General features: G+C 40.9%; 3 protein-coding genes across 5 annotated transcripts; all 3 read left to right on the top strand.

Moving 5' to 3' along the window:
* The first annotated feature begins 282 nt into the window (after positions 1-282).
* On the top strand, positions 283-3,240 carry Atg13 (Autophagy-related 13). The gene has a single exon (XM_018112071.3). The coding sequence runs from the start codon at positions 680-682 to the stop codon at positions 2,327-2,329; it is 1,650 nt and encodes a 549-aa protein (XP_017967560.1). The 5' UTR covers positions 283-679; the 3' UTR covers positions 2,330-3,240.
* A 3,599-nt stretch (positions 3,241-6,839) lies between these two features.
* On the top strand, positions 6,840-7,823 carry LOC108649131 (uncharacterized). Its single transcript, XM_018098138.3, has one exon. The coding sequence runs from the start codon at positions 7,024-7,026 to the stop codon at positions 7,666-7,668; it is 645 nt and encodes a 214-aa protein (XP_017953627.1). The 5' UTR covers positions 6,840-7,023; the 3' UTR covers positions 7,669-7,823.
* Positions 7,824-8,109: 286 nt separating this feature from the next.
* Positions 8,110-11,149, top strand: stck (LIM zinc finger domain containing stck). 3 transcript variants are annotated; one of them, XM_018113762.3, is made up of 7 exons: positions 8,126-8,255; positions 8,530-8,628; positions 9,495-9,614; positions 9,682-9,987; positions 10,044-10,185; positions 10,252-10,510; positions 10,575-11,149. In XM_018113762.3, exons 2-7 carry the CDS (start codon positions 8,615-8,617, stop codon positions 10,769-10,771), a joined length of 1,038 nt encoding a protein of 345 aa, XP_017969251.1. In that variant the 5' UTR covers positions 8,126-8,255; positions 8,530-8,614; the 3' UTR covers positions 10,772-11,149. The 3 variants fall into 3 exon arrangements, with proteins under 3 accessions (XP_089117822.1, XP_017969251.1, XP_017969250.1); XM_089261696.1 differs by lacking the exon at positions 8,530-8,628 and having other exon boundaries at positions 8,110-8,255; positions 9,497-9,614; XM_018113761.3 differs by lacking the exons at positions 8,126-8,255; positions 8,530-8,628 and adding an exon at positions 9,238-9,416.
* Positions 11,150-21,671: the final 10,522 nt, after the last annotated feature.

The following is a 21,671-nucleotide window of genomic DNA, read 5'->3' as shown; positions in this document are numbered from 1 at the left end:
AGAACAATAATTTAATCATCTTAAAAAGGTTATTGGCTATTGACAACAACAGACTATGTATTGAGACAATTCAAAACGTATATAAGTAAAAAATTAACTTGAGTAAATATAACTTTGAGGTGAACATGGATTCAAATACCAGATACAGCCTAGAATTCGTCATTGTGATCTGTCATTAATTTTGTTTCTTTTTTATCTGTGAATATAAGTATTCACAAATCACTGTTTTGCTTTTCATATAACCGCCTATATCGAGAGCCTGGCAACTCTGAGTCAGGCCCTCACAACATTGAGTATGGCAGCACCAGCACGTCGTAGTCGCATTTGCTTTAGTTCAATGGCGGACAGTAATGAAAAAAGTGGGAGTGATCTTTGTTTTTCTTTCGTATCAAAGAATTCAATAAAGTAAATGTTTCAACAAATAATAAACATTTTAAGCAAATATTTTATAGTGCTTTTTAAAAATGCCCAAGCATGTGTTATTCGGTAATCGTAGTGTCAAAGCGTAAAGTGCACAAATAAAAAAGAAAAATTCCAGAGAATACTGCGAATTGGCATAGCAGACAGTACGCGGAAGCAGTGTAAGAAGCAAAACAAAAAACGAACTTTGTACGCTGTTGCAAGTACACAAAGCAGAAAACTAACTAAACTACTTAAAATATAAGAAATAAACACAAAAATGTCTGCGCAACGTTTAAATGCAGCCGAAAAAGAACTAGAAAAATACATAAAATTCCTGGCGTTCAAGACAGCTCAAGTTGTGGTGCAATCTCGTTTGGGCGAGAAGATACAAACACAATGCAATCCGCTGGGTGGCAATGATTGGTTCAATATTGTTGTTCAGGATCATCCCGATGTGCTGGACGAGACGAAACGCGCTCTGGCCCTAAAGCAAGGCGAAAGCATCCTGCAACGTCTACCGCTATGTGTTGAGATTTCGTTAAGGACAACCGAGGGGGACAAAATGATACTTGAGGTGTGGTCGTTGGATCTGCTGCCAGTGGACAGTAATAAAGCGACCGCTGGAGAGGATTGCAAGGGCGAGGGCGGCAACATAAACGCCTTCAATGACAGCCAAACACTGAAGGCTTCCTCCCATCAGCTGCACGTTATCTACAATCGGATGAGCATTATGCTAAAATCGCTCATCTCGCTCACACGCACAACGCCCGCCTATAAGCTATCGCGCCGCCAGTGCCCTGACTCATATGGCATCTACTATCGTGTCTATGTGGATCGGCCGCAGGTGCACACGCTGGGCGAGCGACACAAGCAGGTGAAGATTGGCCAGCTGAATACGATTCTGGGTTCGGTAATCATGTCGGTGGCTTATCGCACAAAACTCACTATTTCGCCCACGGCCGGACATCAGGCGGCAACTACGGCACATCAGGCGCAGCAACACAATACCATCATGCTGAAGTCGGATCACTTTCGGCCTGCCAGCGATGCCAGCTCTCCCATCCAGCAGATGTCGTCGCTGAAGCTTGCAGCGGGCGGTGCAGCTGGTGCGGCTGGCACTGGAGCGGCGTCTGATAAACGTTTCATAGACATTGAGAAACCGTTGCGTCCAGGTGCGTTCACAGATCTGGGCAAGCTGCGTCAATTTACTGAGACTGATTTCGTACTGCCGGAAACGCCGCCATTTGAGTGGATGCTGCGCACGCGGCATGAGAGCAATGGCAGTGGCTCGATCGAATCTCTGAATCGCAAATGTGAATCGCCAGTTCTCAACAATAACAATAACAACAACTACAGCATTAATGGCAGCAGCTGCAACAACATCAATCAAAACCACAACAACAACAACAACTCGACAGCATTTAAGAGCTTTGAGAAATCAACAACAGCCGCAGCAGCACCTACTGCAGCATCGCCCATTAAGAGTCTACTAATCCCCGCGAGCAGTGCCACATTGCGCTACAAGTCAGCGTCCATGTTGCAGGAACAGACATCCGCGTCCTCATCGCAGCTGCAACAGCCACCGGACGACGACAGCCTGCTGAAGGAGCTGCATTTCCCGTTCGCCTCGCCCACGTCGCAGGTGAATGATCTGGCGAAGTTCTATCGGGAGTGCTATTATGCGCCGCCATTGCTCGGGCTGAACGAACTACAAGCGCCCAATGCAACAAGTTGTAGCGCCACAGCTGCCGCTGCAGCTGCTATATCTAGCAATGTAGCCGATGGCAGCATGGATGACTTGTCGCGCCAGCTGGAGCAGTTTGAGACGTCGCTAGAGGACTACGATAAGCTCGTCTCACAGTTCGGACTGAGCGGCTCCTCGTCAACGGGCAGTCGCAGCAGCGGCGGCCTTCAGATGAGCAATTGAAGAGATCAAAGGAGACAGAAAAATAGAGTGAGATAGCCTGAACGAGGATCGTTTCAATAGTAGCTCAGACTAGTTAAGTTTCAATGATAGGCTCAAGATAATTTGTACTTTGTGCGTTCTTTAAATTGTTTACACTTACTAGGCTATTATGATATTATTATTATCTTCATGCCTCCGTTGAAAGAAAAAGAAGAAAAGAAATTCTTACTTATAGGATAGTTAAATGGGCTTCAGTTTTGTATAGTACTCAATCAGGGAGCTCATCACGTTTCACGTTTTCAGTGCAACGATTCATAATATACGAACCGATCATCCAAACTCTTTCATACATATATGTTATTAGATTGGGGCGTACGCGTCGCTTGTTGTTTATTTTCCTCTTTGTTTATGTGCCTTCGTAGGGAATACACAAATATACACATTTGAATATAATATATACAAAAATGCATCGATTCAATTGGCTACAGTTTAGATTCTAAGCGAAATAAAAGTTGCCTTTTGCTTATCGAGAATAATAACGAGCTCATAATTCGTAATTTGAAATACCTAAAGATCTAATTAGATCGAAAGTAGCACCAAACTATTAGCCTAACCAAATTTGTATGAAAGACTTGAATAGTTTTACGAATTGTACATACATATTTGTCTAGTAATATTGTTTTGTATATAGCCAGGGAGAGAGAATAAATAAGGAGCTGCATTAACAAATGTAAAATATTCTTCTATCCTATTCTATTTTATTCTATATATTTGTATTGTCGCGCTTTGTTATTTATTGGTTCCACGAAATGTGCTAAGTTTTGCATCTTAATCAAATTGAAACACATATAGTATCTATATTATATATGTGTATACATATAAAAAATAAGAAAAAATGTCAAATTAAACGAAATTATTTAACAGAACACAAATTGTTTATTTATTTATACCCGAATGCCGTTGATTATCAACTCTAGCTGATCATGATTTTATACTTATTTACATATGTATGTAATAAATAAATTGTAGTACTGGCTTATAGAACCTGCCCTACGATTCACCTTCAAGCTTGCCAGTCAGCTCGAGCAGCTATCCTAATCATAAATACATACAAATTGATTATAATTGAATCGCGTGATATGGATTCAGCATAAACTATAAAGTTGAGTTTATTTCTATCATCTTCTTCCAGGAAATGTTCTGCGGGAACAGCTATAAACTGTTCGCATCTTGTTCAATTCAGTTTTTAGTTTGTTTTTAATTCGATCGTAGCAATTAAATATTATATAACCTCAGAGTTGTTGTTGCTGTTGTTGTGATTGTGGTTTACTGTCCGTTGGGTCTTAGCTGCACTCAGTATTCACTACAAAAACAACTAGGAATTAGGTAAATTAGTAAATTACGCGTCGCCCATACCACTTAGTGCACTCATAAAAGTTATATTCTTCATCTGGCAGACAATTTAAGTTGAATCAGCTAGAACACATTCTTTTCCATAGCTTTTTATAATGCATTGCTAATGTATGTAGATCTTAGGAGCACCAGACTAGTATATGATGCGCCGCTAATGGAGATCTTAAATAAATCACAATATATTCATGATGATTCGCTAATGAAGCTTTTAGCTAGCATTAGCAAGAGCATTTGCTGTTCACCATTATTCAGATAATTGCTCTTTTTGTTTGAGTTTCTTTTTGTCGTTAGGCAATAAAAGTGCATTGCAAAATATTTTTTTTTTTTTTTTTACTGTCCACGTAGAATGAACGTCACTATGGCAACGACATCGCTAAGGTTAAATAGTTTTATTTTTAAATGTACATATACAAACACATTAATGCATACGTGTTTGTGTGAACAGATGTTGCCATACATGTGTAGAAGTAACATTGCGTATGATGCACAGGCATTTGTGTGTGTGTGTTAGTATTGCGCTTTTTGTTTTGCTACATCTTATCTGTTGTTTTACTAATTCGCTATTTCTATTTTGCCTCAAGTGCCTTAAGCTCAAGTAGGCAAACATTCACACAAACACATGCACATATGTAGCCAAGTGCACACACACATACATATATAACTATCAGGGCAGGGTTGGTCCGGTAAGTTTGCCCGGTTGCCGTTGAGGAGGTTGGCAAACTTTTGGTGTGACTGTCGCACCCAACAGGTCATTGGTAGTAGTGTAGTGTGCATGTGTATATATGTATATTTGCCGTCGTCACACCAGTGCATAAATATAATTCGTCTTTGTTCATTCGCTGTTGCCAGGCGAATTGATATTCGCCTTTGGAATTGTCAAAGACCGCAACGTTAGCTGTGTAAAGCAGCTCGCCGTCAACCTTACTCAACATTGTATCGTTACAAATTGCAAGTGTGTGTGTGTGTGTGTGTGTGTGTGTGTGTGTGTGTGTGTGTGTGTGTGTGTGTGTGTGTGTGTGTGTGTGTGTGTGTGTATGTGTGTGCATAATAATTGGTTTGGCCAGGCAACCACTGTGCTCCATTTTGGAGCCCCTGTTACCCCCACTAAGGTTGCACGCGTAGGTCGAACGTTGCCGCCGCCAACGTCAAAGTTGTTTTCATTAGTTTCAGCGTCGGGCTGCGCCGTCCGGCGGTTTGGCAAGCTGGTTGCATATTTGTTCGCGGGGAGTCAACTCTCACTTTTACACCCACACAACCCAATTTCAATTTATATTTATTCAACCAGACTTTGGCCGCTAATCATTCATATAATCTTTGATGATTGTGAAGATTAGATAAATGCTTTCAAAAATTAAGGCTAACTGCAGTTAGATCCCAAGCTGTGAACTGTGACAATATGTATTATATGAATATACAGTTATACATATGTGTTCAGAAATAATATGATGCGATTCACGTGCCTTGAAATAAATTAACTTTAAAGTAAAGTACACTATTTTCGGCATTCCATGATAAGAAAGCTGAAAAAGTCCAAACGCAGCAAAATAAAAGTTCGTAAAAATGTACATATGTATGTATGTATGTACATGCACACATATATATGTATAAAAACAAAAAAATATATACGACACCGATAAGCAGAAAAAAGTAAAACATTTGTGTGATTACGCTTTGCTAAGGTATTCGTCAATGCACATTTTTGGAATTTTTATGTGAAAACTTTAAGAAAAAGATTAATGGCTGCGTCGCAGTTTACAAGCAACTGGTCAATTGCTGCATAACAGTTTTGCAGAAACTGGTTTTACGGGTTGCAGTATATAGACACACATACACAAACATACACACACACACATAAAAGTGCTATGCATGTGTCGGTATGTTAATGCATATGCACAAACTCGCAAACAGGGGGCGAGTTGTTGTTGTTTGTCTGGTTTGCCGGTTTTTGCGCCAGCTGCAATAATAAATAGCATAATTGAAGTTATATTTAGACACCCACTGTTTCCGCTTGCAGCCGACAATTTGAGACAATCTGTGGGCTCTGTTACAGCGGATCGATTGTCAAAGCTTAGTCATATTAAGCTCTAGCTCTATTACATTGTGTTCCCCGAATAGTCTAGCAAACATGAGCATAAGCATGTAATTTAATTATAGCGTCCCAACTGTTGCTACGTGCCATTTGTCTGGTAGAACACAGGCAGCATTGTAAGGCGCCACCTTTCGGTGTTGTTTACGATTTCGTCTTCTTTTTTCTTGTTTTGTATTTTTATTTTATTTTTTTCAGATGACCTCGACGGCGCTTTGTTTGCTTTCATTATGTAGTGACAAACAAAAGTCGTTGATCGAATCGCGTCTGGTTGTTAATGGGTTGATAGTAGGATAAAGGTACTGTTATAAAATGATAAGCTTTACAAAACTACAAGTTTTTATTACAAATACATATTTACATACATACGTACATACATTTTATTTTGTTAAGCTTGTTTATATGTATGTATGTATATGTATAATGTGCAATAATAATTGCAATGCGGAAACTGAAAAGCAGAAATTGCAAACCTCACACTTTGTTAGGCGGAAGTGTAATTCACAGATCTGACATCAATTTTATTAGTATTCAGAATAGAAAATTGCGAATACTGAATTGTAAGACTAATCAAAATTGCCTGTTATCAACTATATTTGATACTGAAATAATTTATTGATTTATTATTACTAACAATAAAGTAATTAAATATGTATGCAACGTAGTCGTAAACAAAATTTTGTTTTAACTAATTTTTTTTTTAAATTTAATGATTGGCGCGTCAATTCAAACACAAAGTTTGTTATTGGTTTCTCAAATAAATTTCCTCATATACTGGACTGCCAACTTAACTCAAACTTAGCAACTACTAGGTCGATTATACTGGTTTGTTGGTGGCCAACTCAATTATTTAGCAAAGCAACAATTAAATTGAATCAAAAGTAAATATTTTTGGTTTTAAAGAATATTTTACATTATTAAAACAGTTTTTAAATATATATTATTATACATTTGATATATATACTGATATACTGACTATCGAAGTACTTTCTCCAAATTAAGATCCACAATATTCACAGCCTAGTTCAGTTGTTGCTTATCGATATGTTATTCGATTATAGCTTCTGCTCTGCTAACTTCGACTTGAGAAACTTGGGTGTTAAATAAATATATTGAAATATATTTATATCTGGCGTGTTTAAGCCAGCTAACTAAGCTGGCCAATTACAAAAAGATACATACCGGCGACAAGCCGTACACGTGCACCTACTGCCACATGCAGTTCAGGCAGCAGGGCACACTCATCAACCACATAAGGACGCACACGAATCTCATCAGTCAGCCAGCCAGAGTGGAGCATACAGCAATGCCAGCGCATCTTGGACACGGTGCACAACAGCTGACAAATGGCTTGCTGCAAAACAACCTGCACAGCACAACGCCCAATTTTCTGCAGCTGGACCATCATCCACTGCTGCATTTCCTTGAAGGCAGCTCAACAGTAAGCTCTTTAGTTGCGAGCAATGCAGCGGCAGCTGCGGCTTCCGCTGCTACAGCGAGCAATACGGGGACAGCGCCAGTAAATCCAAAAACTGAACCTAGCCAGACCGAACAGACCCCTCGCTTAAACGTGGGCACCATTAATATGTTAAGAAGCGATAATCCCGATCGCCCATTTGGCTGTAGCGTATGTCGGCGCTTCTTTTCCCAACAGAGTACTCTGGTCAACCACATTAAAACGCACACGGGCGAGAAACCATACAAATGCAAGATCTGTGATGCAAGTTTCCGGCAAGTGGCCACGCTCAACAATCACATGAAGATCCATACCGGAGAGAAACCGTACAACTGTTCCTACTGTCCTAAACAGTTCCGCCAAAAGAGTACTCTTCAAAATCATATAAGGATCCACAAATGCTAGTTTGGATATTAGATTAAATTCGGATGCAGTTACAAATGCGATACTACACCAACAAATGCGTAATACATTAAAATACATTAAACAAAAACATTATGTACTGAAAAGTGTTATTTATCTGCTATGCAGAGCGCAATTAAATGTAAACAAAACTGAAATCTATAGTATGTTCGTCGAGCTATAATATATCTTAATTTCCAATAATCTTAATTTGAAATTGAATTATTTATTAGCGTTGTACCTTGTTTAACTTCCCCAGTACATCATATCATAAAAATAAGCTAAAGCAACACGAATACATAAATTCATAGTTATTGTGGTTAGTTTTAAATTATTGCACATTTAATTAAATAAGCTGTTTTATTTTAGAAAGTAGGAAGCTCTGTTAAGAGATCAGTAGCAAAATGTTAAGTTAACAGTTTGTTGAATAACAGAAAGTGTTCACTCATTGCGAACTAGTTGAATTACCTTTGCTCGCTCAATGAGTCGTTCGATTGAACATATACCGAACGAACAACTTTAATTGAGTGAGAATTTTAATGAAAAAGCTAATATTGCTTTAAATAATTTGTGTCAAAGTGTTCTTATAGGTAAATAGAGTTAATCACCGGATCCAAAGTGCTCACAAATCAATTGCATAAATAATAAGATAAGAGTTTCAGATGTACGCCCAATTTGGCAAGACCTCTGTTGTTGTTGTTCTTGTTGGTGGCCACAAACACAAATATGAACTGTGTTGGCCACTTTAGCTAAATTGAGAGAAATTCATATATAGTTAAGAAACCGGACTTGGCCAGAAAATAGCTGAACAACCAACACTGATCTTTCGAAGAGATACTTTTATATTTTGTTTGCCGTTTTCAGTGAAGCTAAAAACGTCGGCCGTGTACGTAGAAATTGACTGAGGCGAGCTGCAACAAGTGCAACAAGTGAAAGCCAATTACCAGAAATGCCGCCCGTTCAGTAAGCGAAACAAGAAGAACATTCCGAATTGAATATTAACGATATTACATCATCGTCATCATCATAACGCTTAAAGTGACCCAAATATTCGCCTTGCTTCTTTCATTAAGTTTTGGTCAAGGTGCTGCAAAATTTAATTGATTAGAAAAAGCACAATCATCACTTAAAACTCACTCCAAATACAGTTATGCAGATCATTATGACTTTTTGGTATCTGTGTGACATGTGCTGGGTATTTGCTACCCGAATAAGTTGCAGTTTTCTTGGTGTTAAAGCGCCAGATGTTTACTCCATCGATGACGTCATGGCAACATTCAAATTTATTTATAGCCGCCGCTGCCGCACAGTTGTGTTGTTTACCTATTGGCGTATGTGTGCATGTGTAGCTGTGTGAGTGTGTGTATGTGATTTGGCGTCCCTCGCAGTGGCGCTCAATTCAAATGTTGCAAATCTGTCGATTGCAAATCTAACTTCTACTCTAACTGACCCTCCGCACATCTGCCTTGTTTAACGATTGCTTTTCAACTGTCGACACTCGACGTGCACCGAAGCCGAAGCTACTTATGACTACATTGCCCAAATCAATCCACAAGGAATGCAAAGCTTTTTTATATTCGTCAGAAATATGATTCATCCGCGTCAACAATGCTGGCTCGTTTGCTTGATAAGCCAGCCACGCAAATTTGTCGTTGCCCCAAACGTCTCCATTTTCCAGTTGTCATTTCCATGCGCTACCCCACACAGTCGTGAGCTAAAGCCTTCATCATGATGTACTCCAAAGCTGAAGTGTAACTGTTTTCTAATCATGTGTATTTTATAATATGATCTATACTAATCTTATATGCTTCATTCTTCTTCCCTTGCAGAGTTCAGGCCATCAATATGTCGCTGGGTGCAATGCATTGCACGAGATGTGCTGACGGCTTCGAGCCCACCGAGAAGATTGTAAATTCCAATGGCGAGCTCTGGCATACGCAATGTTTTGTGTAAGTGCACACTCGATATATATACGCTTGATTATTGTATTATTCTTTTCTAAATTTCCTTTTACAGTTGCGCTCAGTGCTTCCGTCCGTTTCAGGATGGCATTTTTTACGAGTTCGAGGGACGCAAGTACTGTGAACGGGACTTCCATGTGTTGTTCGCACCTTGTTGCAACAAGTGTGGCGAGTTCGTAATTGGACGTGTCATTAAGGCCATGTCCGCCAGTTGGCATCCGCAGTGCTTCCGCTGCCAGCTGTGCGCCAAAGAGCTGGCCGATAGTGGCTTCATTCGCAACCAAAATCGTGCACTTTGCCATGAGTGCAATGCCAAGGTGAAGGCAGAGATAACGGGTCGCTATGTGTGCCAGAAGTGTCAGTAAGTGGGCGTGGTCTCAAATACTCGAAATGATAAACTAATCCAGATCTTTACAGCGGCCTGATTGACGAGGAACCATTGAGATTCCGTGGCGAAGTGTATCATGGCTATCACTTCAACTGCTCGGCCTGCGGCACAGAATTGGATGCCACAGCGCGTGAGGTCAAGAGTCGGCCTGGCCTGGTCGCGAACGATATGGTGGATATAAATTTAACTCTGCCTGTGACTATTATACATTTAACAATTGTTTAATATTTTATTTAGAACGAGCTGTATTGTCTTCGCTGTCACGACAAGATGGGCATTCCCATTTGTGGCGCCTGTCGTCGCCCCATTGAGGAGCGTGTGGTCACAGCGCTGGGCAAACACTGGCACGTCGAGCATTTCGTTTGTGCCAAGTGCGAGAAACCTTTCCTGGGACATCGCCACTACGAGAAGCGCGGCCTGGCATACTGCGAGACGCACTACCATCAGCTCTTTGGCAATTTGTGCTTTGTTTGCAATCAAGTCATTGCTGGAGATGGTTAGCTAGAGCTTATTGTTTTATATATTTAATTTGAATGCATTTTATTTTATTTACATTTCAGTTTTTACCGCATTGAACAAGGCATGGTGCGTTCATCACTTTGCCTGCTCCGTGTGCGATACGAAAATGACGCAAAAGTCGAAATTCTACGAGTACGATGAGAAGCCAGTGTGCAAGAAATGTTATGAACGGTTCCCCAACGAACTGCGAAGACGCCTGCGCACCGCCCACGAGATGACCATGAAGAAGAGTGTCTAGTGGAATAAGCGGCTGCATTCAATTGCCCAGCTCAGCTTTTCCAGCACACAAAATCTACACCAAAACGTGTAAAGTCAAAGTGCCTATTGCCGTTTAGTTCTTTGTTTGTAGTTGTCCACTTCTAACATTCAATTTTAATTCTCAAAACTAAACAAAACACTTGTGCCTTTTTCATATAACTGTAAACCTTTAATTTCTGTTGTACTGTAATAACTTTTAAACAAAGGCGTGTGTAGTTCTGGCAACGCTTAACATTTTTATTGTAGCTGTTTTACAACGGCAAACATAACACAAACATATTATACTGGCAGCTGTTATCTAATTGAATTTTATTTATATACATCAATGTTTTTAATATAAAATAAAATTTAAATGGTATGAGAATTCTATTTTTTTTGGGGGCAATGCTAAAAATAATATAGGCAAAGCAAATAATCCGCCATACTACAGCAAAAGTGAGCTGCTGACGCAATGTTAATCTCCTGTTAAAATCGATAAGTTATCGAAATCATAGTTTGGCGGTTAAGACCACTGTTTTGAATTTTTAAGGAAGGAAGAATATTCCGAATGCGAATTGCTGCTAGCCAACAGATAAATAAACATTTTTTTCTTTTTTTATGGATAGTAATTTTAATCTAATGCAGCTTAAGACAAAATTATTAGCTTCTAGGATGATATATACTCCACTGGAAGATGCTCGAAGATAAGTCTATGTGAATTCGCTCCAATAGCTTTTATTATTAGTCTCTTCAGAGATTTTTCTTCTTTTCTCTGACTTCCGTGTTATTAATAATATAATTGGATTGCTCAGGCAATGCGATATCTATATTTGTTCAGCCAACATGAAGATGCAATTTATTGCATGCATTAAGGGAGACAATATAATGGGGCATCGACGTTTATTAATTTGTCATGGGCTTAAACAGAGCTGGTATCGTTGTCTGCCAGGGCAAATCCTTTGCACTCATTGCATTTCAACACGTTTGGCAGTTTCACTTTTTCGACTGCCCCAAAAGAAACGAAGACAACGCACATTAATTAGGACCCTTCATTAGACACATGCCTATCAAGCAGACTTGGAATCGGACGAGTGCGCCGTCGGCTATATCCAGAATCGTTGCTGGAGCATTGGATATATCCAAGTTTTATGTAATTAAGCCAGACGCGCTCACAATTTAAATTGCTGCAGTGCTGGGCCGTGCCTTCTGATCGTTCTTCATACGCGTCTCGTCTCTCCCTCCGTATCTGCATCACGAATTGGCAATTGAGCAGCTCAGTCGGAGAGTTGGCGCAATTTGCAGAGAGTCGACGAGGCTGAGCCGAGTACCTCCTCATCAAGATCCTCACCGGGGCATCCGTTGCAGCGGCAGCTTCGTCTTCTTTCTTGCTGCGACGTTCGCTCGTCAGCGTTTGAGCCAATAATTATGGTTATTAATCGGCTGGAGAATTGGCTGCTAATTTGCAGTTTAGTTACAAATTCTGGCCGCCAGCGTGCAATTACTCGCTTAAATTATAGCTTCAAAATAAACAAAACGCCGCAACGCCCGATCTGGGGGCCCGAAAGTTGGCGGGGAGCAAAGGTCATGCCGTATGGCAAACGCACATTGCATTTTATATGTTTGCTTATCAGAGAGGCCATCAGGAGGCTACGCTGCTCATCAGCTAATGATGCACAGAGTCGAGTCCCTGCCTCTTCTGCTGCTGTTCCTACGGCTGCTGCTGCAATCAATGTTCACCAGCTGGACTCATAATTAGATGGCCCAGTGCCAGTCATGGGCGTTACTCAATCATGGCCTGATGGCACAACCCCCAAGACGAATCTATTGCCAGTGCGAGTGAGCGAGTGAGCGAGCGAGCGAGCGAGCGAGGGCACGATCAGTGCAGCTACAACATAATTTCCAGACATCTCCGGCTCGTCCACAGTTGCTTGATCCCTTGTCCAATTTGAGAGGCGCTCGCATTTCGCGGCCACGGCAACACTTTTGCTCAGCCAAATCAAATCGTGTGCTGTTTATTTAAATAACCATAATTTAGCAACGCTTCTCGTCTCCGACCATTGACCAATTGGGGGCCCATTTATTAACCCACACACTCTGCAGCACCACAAGCACCACCATCAGCAGCAATGGATGGGGCCATGGCCAGTGCTTCAGCTTTATGGTCCGATCTGTTCCCAGTGCCCGGCATCATGAATTTTCATGTTTTGTGAGAACATAAAAATTCAATTTAATATGCTTTCGAGTTCGTTTGGAGTTGGTTTTTAGCAGGAAAACGTTTTGTCTACGGGCATCGGTTAATGAAAATTTAGTTCAATCATTGTAGATAACCGTGTTCGAGCTCGTTTGGACAATCTGGCGAAATACTTTATCATGCAACGAGCAGGGCGATATCTATTTGGTTGTAGGTGTTGATTGGCTAAATGACGATAGATTCCATGATCTCGGTTGATATTGTCACTGCGATCATTTGTTGCACATTATGACAATGTGTTGATTACGATCGTAGAAATGCTAATAGAAAACTGAGCTGTCTAGATATACATACTTACATATTCTGGTGTATCAAGTTTCTGTAAAGGTACAAGTATTTATCTGGAATTAATTGTTCTTCGATTAAGAAGGGGAAAATAAGTAGAAAAAAAGAGAATGAAAGCGAGGGTGTTGTTATTATATAAGTCGATTAAAAGAAAACGTGTCTCTTATGGAGAGCCCTACTTGTAATCAAATAAATTAGTAATAATTAAGATTAGAATAGCGTGGGCGGCATTAAAATGTAAGAGTGAGAAACAGAAATAACTAAAGGAGGAGGTCTGAGAAAGAACTTTGAGAGAGAAAGCGAAAGACGGAAATATATATATATATGTATATATATATATACAGAGATCGTTAGAGAAAGGGATAGATATAGAGGGAAAAAGACGCAGAGGAGCATGGCAGGAACAGACAGTCGAAGAGGAAAAGAGAGAGAGAGAGAGCGAAAGAGGCAAAGAGAGGGAGCAAGAGGGAGTGAAAAAATACTTACAATAAGAAACAGTTATCAGCTCAATGTGAAATTTTAGACCATTCCAAGGTTATGATTTTTTTGTATCAACGTATAAGAATTTTGCATTTATTTAATAATTATATTAGCAAAATTAAAATTGTATAAAATTAAAATTCCTTTTCGATTAAAGTATTGCTCACTTTCGTTATATAATGTGCGCCTTCTTGTATATGGGTAGCTCGAGTGTTTGGTGCATAGCACAATAAATGCCATTATTAACGATTAACGATTTATGATCGGGCTAAGTGCTATGAAATTGGCCAACTTCTAACTTGGCTCGCTGATTCCGCTGTCCGCCTGGGCACTCAGCACGTCAGGTTTGAAAAAAATGAGCTTGTTAACGCTCCATGATGAGCCTAGTTAGTGTCCGCTGCCATGATCTAAACCATATAACCCGAAGCATTGAATCGATCTGTAGATGGATGGCTGCATGGATGCATAGATGGGTGGATGGATAGGAGGATCGATGGTTCCTTGGATCCGCTTGCAGTCCAGCCGAGCCAGCAGTCATTAGAGGTTTATGCAAAATTACAACACGATAACACGTAATCATTAGCGTTGCTCTCTGATGCTCAAGATCGCTGCCTCAGACGGTGTGAGCAAACAGTTTGAGATGCAGCAACAACAACAATAGCAACAACAATAGCAACAACAATAGCAACTTCAATTTGCAGTTTCATTATCAAACGAGGCAAAGAACATAATTTGACTGAGGCCAAAACATTTGGTTATGTCCAGGTCTACGGCTAAAAGAGTCCAATTTGTAGTTGTTGTTGTTTTTGTTGTTGTTGCATGAGCTCAGTCTAGTAGTAGTAGTCAGAGTCTATCGATCACGTTTCAAACTGAAAGGCACGACCATGACGACGATGTGGCTCCGATTATGGCCATGTTCTTATTGTTGTTGTTACTGCTTGTTGTTGTTGTTGTTGTTGCATAGTTTGCACAAGACGCCATTGTTCTATTGGGTGCTAGAGGAGTTGGGAAATGCTGACGGTTTTAAAACTTTTATGCAATTAATTGCAACAGTTTTGTGGCTGGAATGCGCTGCTTGTCTGTTGGGCCATACGTCCGTCCGTTTGTCCGTCCCTCCGCCTGTCTGTCCGTTGCTGTTGCTGCTGTTCTAACCACTTGCCGTTAATTTTAAAATTGTGCTCACGTTCTGGCAATTTGCTGACCACCCACATGCAAATGCAAATGCAAGTAGAGGTGCTCCAGTCGGGCATGCTCGACCAGAAGATATCCTAAATAATGCTTTGAGCTTACTGTTAGACTTAAACTCAGGTTTTCATATGAATTAATATATAAATTAATATTTTAATATATTTAAAAGTATATAAACTCAATGAAATCATAGATCCCTTTGGCTAGCCTAGACTCAAGCCTATTATACCCGTTTTGCTCTTGGCAGCTAGGTATTGGAAATGCCACCCCTTACCTGAATTCGATTCGTGGAAAATTAGACGCCAGCTCCGAGCTGGCCGGCAGCTAGTGTGCGAGCTGGAACAAGCTGGCAGTGAGCATTTCATTTGCCTATTGCCCATTGCTCATTGCCCACTGCCAATTGGCAATTGGCAGTCGCCAGTTGCATGTTGGCAGTTGCGAGTTTGTATTGAGTCTGCGCCAGCTCTTTGGCTAATTTGACACTTGGGGCAGTCCCACAATTGACTTGCAGGCCGACAGGTTAGTGGAAACGGAGGCGCCTCTTCTAACTCAACTGCGCTTGGATGCATTGCTTGCCAGGAACTGATGCGAGTGGGTGGACTGAATGATATCTTTGTAATTATAATTAATGACCATTGACTATGTATGCACTATAGCATATATACTTATGGCCATTAAGCGATTGAGCGGGATGTACAGATTTATATAATGTGTAGACTTTGTTCAGAGCAACGACTGAGAGGCTGAGAACCTGCGATGTGATGGACATCAATTAATTTTATTTTTTTAATTTTTAATTGTGGGATTTAACATATGTATTTCATTCCTATATACCATGGTAGTTACGTAAAGAATATATAAAAAAAAAAATTATATTTACCAATAAACATTGAGCGGAATATTATTTATTGACTATTATGCTTAAGCTACGACTCTATAGAAGGGTTTAATCCAGTCCAAGCTAGTACATGCATCGGGTGAGTTATTATAAGGTCATCATGGAGATAGTGATCATAGAGAGAGGTATCATACGATGAAAGACATTCCTCCGCTCTCACAACCCCCACTTCAACTCCAACTGTCTTTCCTTAGATTGGAAGCCGCCTATGATAATTTACAGTTTAATATATATTGTATATTAATATTTAATTTTAACAAATACAGACCCTGCTGAACTCAGTCAAAATATCAATTTTTAATTTCAATAACTTGTATATATTTTAAACACATTTTCAAGCTTTAGCACTGTTGAATAATCCATATTTCATTGCTCTTAACCATTTATTGAAGAAATTTAAATTTTTAAAATAATTATTATAATATTAAATTCGAATTTTTTAATAGCTTGCTCAGATGTACAGATTTTATAAGCTAACTTTTGCCCTGCCCTTAGAGGTACAATGTCAATTTGCCTAATTTAGCTTATCGCAGTAAGCCTTTAAGTGAATCAATTCACGTATAGAATGTTTATCCAGCAATAAAAAATCAATGAGTATTATTATCATCTATCATAAAAAATAATAAATATAAATGTTCTCAGAACTGCATCTTCGTCGAAAATATATTCTTAGAATCGCAGCTGATCAATCAGATCCATAAATCCCGCTCAAACTTATTTCCGGCAGGCACTTCTCACGCCGTGGAAAGCATTTCACAAATTGCGCGCATTTAAGGAATGCGCTAAAAAACGAAATTTCATGACAAATTAACAGAGGAATAAAGCGCAGCTCGAATGCCCAGCCCAGCTCACGACAACGACAACGACAACAACAGCGACAGAGGACGGGCGTTGGGTTAGGCTTCTTTGTATGGGCTGTCAGAGCTAGTCGGAGGCGCTGGCGGCCAGGCGGACATGCACACAGGCACGTATGGCTGGCACAAGTGTGCGTCCAGTCCAGTCCGTACTGGGAGTCAGAGTCAATATATATTCCAAAAGGAATTCCGCAAATAATTGCGGGCCGGCCGCAAAACTTATGGCAATTGTGTGGCGGCCGAGCAAAACGGACACAGGCCGTGCGGTCGCATCGCATACATCACGTGCATCAGCAGCAACAGCAACAGCAACAACAACAACTTGTACTGGCAAACAAACATTTCGAATGCAAATAAAAAATCACGCCAATAAACTAGACATTGCGACGCGACGCTGCTGACGAGGCAGCCAGCGGATCAGCAGGCGCACACTCTACAGTGGGGCAGACGAGGCTCTGGCTAAGACAATAGCAATAGCTGCTAGCAGCCCTCGCCAAATTCACGACGTCATGATGTCTCGCTGGGATTTGGATTTCAGCAGCTTCAGTTTCAGCCTGCCTGCCTGCCTGACTGCCTGACTGTTTGTTTGTTTGTTTGCCTGCCTGCCTGCGCTCCTGACTTTGCCTCGACGATCGCGAAATTGCATACAAATCGCTTGTTTGGTAAATTTAACATAAGCGCGTCAGTAGCGCCTCTGGTTTGTGTGTGCATGGCGAGCTTGGAATAACTTAAAGCAGCCAAAGCCACAACAGCAACAACAACAACAACAACAACGACAATATTGAGGCGCGGGCTTATCTTGTTCTTGTTAAGCTGCCCGACTGTCTGGCTAGCTGGCTGGCTGGCTGGCTGGCCGATTGGCCGCTCCTGTCTTGTCGTGTAGCCATCATGTAAAACGCATTGGCCCAAAACCGGGAACCAGTTGGCCCAACTGCTCGCCGCCTGGTGCATCCACATCGCCGCGCCTGTTGATCAGTGTCGTTACCCGACGTCTCTTCCTCATCCTCATCCTCATCCTCGTTGTCGTCTCCGACTCAGTCAGGCGTTTGCAGGCGGCTGCAATTTGTTTGAGTTACGGCGCTTGTAAGCACACTTTAAGGATCCATTGTATTCCAATCAATAAGCCGGGCATGACAATGAGACACAAACTACAAGCCCCGGGCCCCATTGAATGTCAACCCGAAGTGTGTTCAACTGGAGCGCCGTTTGCCGCCGCTTTGTTTGGATTCTTTGTTAGGGTAATTGTTGAAGTGCCGCAAAAACTGCGAACTAGTGCGCCTCCTACAGCAGCTACAAAGGATCAGCATTTGTTTACCAATTATCCATATTATTAATGGGTGTTATTATACTTTAGATTGGCTAGGATTTTGTTTAGCCTAGCAGACAGTAAGAGATTGTTTATAAGCGAGCCATGTAAAGTGAGGTGAAGTGATTGACTAGGAAATACCTGCTTCCGATGCTGTACATACTTGTGATTCTAGCCCTGTAAAAGTGAGAGATCTTAATTTAGTTTAATATTAGTTTTCATTGATCTTATGAAATTGGAGAGACGTTTAGATGATTACAGTCCAACTTAATATTCAAATCTCTAAAGTTTCAAGTTGGCTGAGCTTATACGAGCGGACGGACAGACTAGCTAAATAAATAATTGCGGATCAATACTGATCTCAATAATTATATTCTTAGTTATATGTACACTCTCATGCATTTCGTATCTTGGCAAAAAAATGATTTGATTAGAGCTTACAGTAAATCCTGCAGTGCATTCTGCCTCTCCGTTTCGTTTCCTTAAGCATTATCTGATAGATGTCACAGATTTGAAGTTTGGAATCTATTTGCTATATATATAATAATCTATAATATATCTATAAATATAATATTCTAATAGATGTCACAGATTTAAAGTTTGAAATCTATATATAATAATCTATAATATATCTATAAATATAATATTCTATAAAAATATCTATATATATGTAATAATAATATTTATAAGTACATATTAATTTTTAAAAATTTGTTGGCTCTAATATTTATAAATATCTATAAAACATATATAAATTTAAAGAATTTTTGATAAAAATTAATATCTTTAAAAATTATTTTTGTATGTAGTTTATAGACTCTAGAGTGAATTTTGTGCAAAACTTAATCTAATTAATTAGCTAGTATGCGGGTATGATTTATATTAAAATTTAATATAATACATATAATATATTATAGTTTTACCTATATTTTACCTATATACATATATATATATACTTTAGGAATATTAAAATTTGCCGGCCTATAATCATTTCAGAATATCACCTGCATTTACCGCAAGTACAGCTCATTGCGAGTCCACGTAATGCCAGCTTGCCAAGCAATTGACTTCCAATTAAATATGTCAAGCAATGCAGATGCAGATGCAGATGCAGATGCAGATGGAGCAACGCCACGTAACTGGCCGAGGTCCAGTTCTCCTGTTGGTGGCTGCGCTTCAATGCAAATTTCAGTGCGGAATGGCGCATGCCCCGAGTCCAGAAGAGACTACGCACTGCGCTGCATTTCATTAGCATATCACAGGTTTGATGCGAAGGCGGGGATGACATTTTGACCAACAACAACAGCAGCAGCAGCAGCAGCAACAACAACAACAACATCGGCAAGGGGAGGTAAATTTATGTGCAGCCAGGGAGTCAGGCAGTGGAAAGGATTAACGAGGATTAGCCTAGCCAGGCAGCCTGGCTGACTAACTGACTAACTGACTCGGCCAACGACGAGCTGACTTTTAAGTTGGTTTGGCCGTCTGGCTCGGACTGTGAAGCTACCGTTGATGGCATTTACGATAAATTTACGCAAGTCATTTGACAACGCTGTCGTCTGGCTCAATGGAGCGATGCTGCTCATCATTATGGGCCGAGTGCGCAGTATGCAAAGCAGAGGGAAAAATTGTGGCAAGAGTTGATGTGCCACTGCCACTGCAGGCAGCCAAAAGTCGTTGGCAGTTGGCAAAAACAAACAAAATGTCGCACATTAAGCGACTGAACATTTCTCAAATGTCACGTATACGTCATGTGTGCCGCAGACATGATCAGCAGCCGCACCACCACCACTACTAGCACCACCAGCAGCAGCAGCAGCAGCAGTAAGCAATTAATTAATCCTGCACTTGGCCAAGACTCTGGTAAGCAGACAACGTTCAGCTAGAGGCTGTTAGACCCACGTATGTGTAAGACCTGCCCGGTTAGCCCATGTCGACGTCTCCATTTGGCCAGCTCGTTCCCATTCATGGCTCAGTCACTGGCTTATTAAAACGTGTCTAGGAACAGGTGAATATAGCCACATAAATTACCACCTCTTCATTAGCTCTGTGCGTCTACACCGACTGCACAGTGGTTCCGCATGAAAAGCAAAGTGCGCCAGTGCATTAAGTGTGAGTTTTGTTGCTCTTGCATAATTTGATCTATTTTAGTTGTCTTCCTAAATGGAATATTTATTCATTTATGGAAATTATACAACAATGCCTAATAATATTTTATACTAAAAGCCCCATCGAATCATTTTGAATAAGATTATCTCAATATATCGTACAGTCCATATATAGCCTAGTCTATCGGTCCATTCAGCTGTTGTTCTGTGCATCCGACATTTTTTCTATCTGCTTGTGCTCTCTGTGCATTTAGCTGCCCGTCTGTCTATTATCCAGTCCATACGTCTCTATCGGGAATTCTGTCGATTCTGGTGGATCCTGTCTATTAATCCGCCCATTTCTCCGCTCATTCATCCATCCGTCTGTTCGTTACCCCGTCCGTATAGCATTCCAGCACTCCTCTTGTCCTTCTGTCCGTCTGTGCGTCCGTTTACTTGTTTATCTGTTTGTCTCTCCGTCCATCTGTTATATTTTTAAGAGCCTTATTCTTGGTGGCTGCTTGACTTGACGTATAAATATATAGCTAGCTAAAATGCTTGGCACAGATTAATTCCGCCCTGGCACTTCTAAGAATATCTTTTATACTTTCTATACTCGCGAATTCTTTAAAACAAATTGCATTCCTGATGCTCACAGTTGACTACACAGGTTCACCTAGACAACTCAAAGAGGAAGAATATCTGAATTCAATATGCTGAGTTAAGGAATAGTTTTCTCTGTCCATTCTTGAGCTCACCACCGTCTTCAAGTTCTCTGGCAATGTGCCCACTGTGGTAGCTTGGTTAACTTAAGCCTGCCCCATTGCCTGTGCTGGGCAAATTGACTTACGCGCGCGTAATGGAATTTAATTTCTTGTTAGCCGGGCTAACAGCGGCTGCAATTGCATCGAGATAAGTCCTTTATGCTCACGTATGCGTGCCTGACCCCATAAGCTAAGTCGGCCTGCCAGCTCACCTGTCCGACCCGGACGCGGACCCAGACCGGGTCGTTAGTGGGCCGTTCTTCCTGTGACACACTTCTGGCAATTAGTCATAGAAAATCGTGTAGTCGCCTCGGCTGCGTGTCTGCGTGCCTCGCAGCCATTGTGGGCATAGCGTCAACGCGGACTTTTGTAATTTTAATCACTTCCCTCGGCCAGAGAGTTATTAGACGGGGCCCAGGAGTCGCTGGCCAAATGCAACCAGATTGTTTTACAACATAATTAGGTGAGCTTGTGGCTGAAGCCGTTGCACCACGCACAGCTGAATCGGAAGCATCGGCCGAGCAGGACAGGGGCTAAGCCGTACGGGACACATATGACTTAAGCAGTAAGGGTTACGGGAATCGCTGATGTCGTTGGCAAAATTATGAAGTGCAGCCAAGTGCATGTTTTGAATATGTTTTGTGATAGGGGCAGGCATAAAAAAAGAAAACAACATAAACCAAAAGAACGAAAACCTTGCTCATAAAAACCAAGAACGCCCCTGTCATTGTGCTAAAGGCTCAGGCTGAGGCCTGGCCACAGGTTTTCACGTTCCTGTTTGCAACTTT

Source organism: Drosophila navojoa, chromosome 2, assembly GCF_054131105.1.
Source record: "Drosophila navojoa isolate 15081-1374.11 chromosome 2, UAZ_NAV_1.0, whole genome shotgun sequence".
Taxonomy (NCBI): Eukaryota; Metazoa; Arthropoda; class Insecta; order Diptera; family Drosophilidae; genus Drosophila; species Drosophila navojoa.
The sequence above is the reverse complement of the archived record's forward strand: the minus strand, read 5'-3'. Positions and strand labels throughout refer to the sequence as shown.

Coding starts and splice junctions, on each gene's coding strand:
- Atg13 (XM_018112071.3), top strand. CDS start 680: ATGTCTGCGCAACGTTTAAATGCAGCCGAAAAAGAACTAGAAAAATAC.
- LOC108649131 (XM_018098138.3), top strand. CDS start 7,024: ATGCAGTTCAGGCAGCAGGGCACACTCATCAACCACATAAGGACGCAC.
- stck (XM_018113761.3), top strand. CDS start 9,394: ATGATGTACTCCAAAGCTGAAGT. Junction 9,615..9,681: donor TGGCATACGCAATGTTTTGT/GTAAGTGCACAC, acceptor TTCCTTTTACAG/TTGCGCTCAGTGCTTCCGTC. Junction 10,186..10,251: donor GCCTGGTCGCGAACGATATG/GTGGATATAAAT, acceptor TATTTTATTTAG/AACGAGCTGTATTGTCTTCG.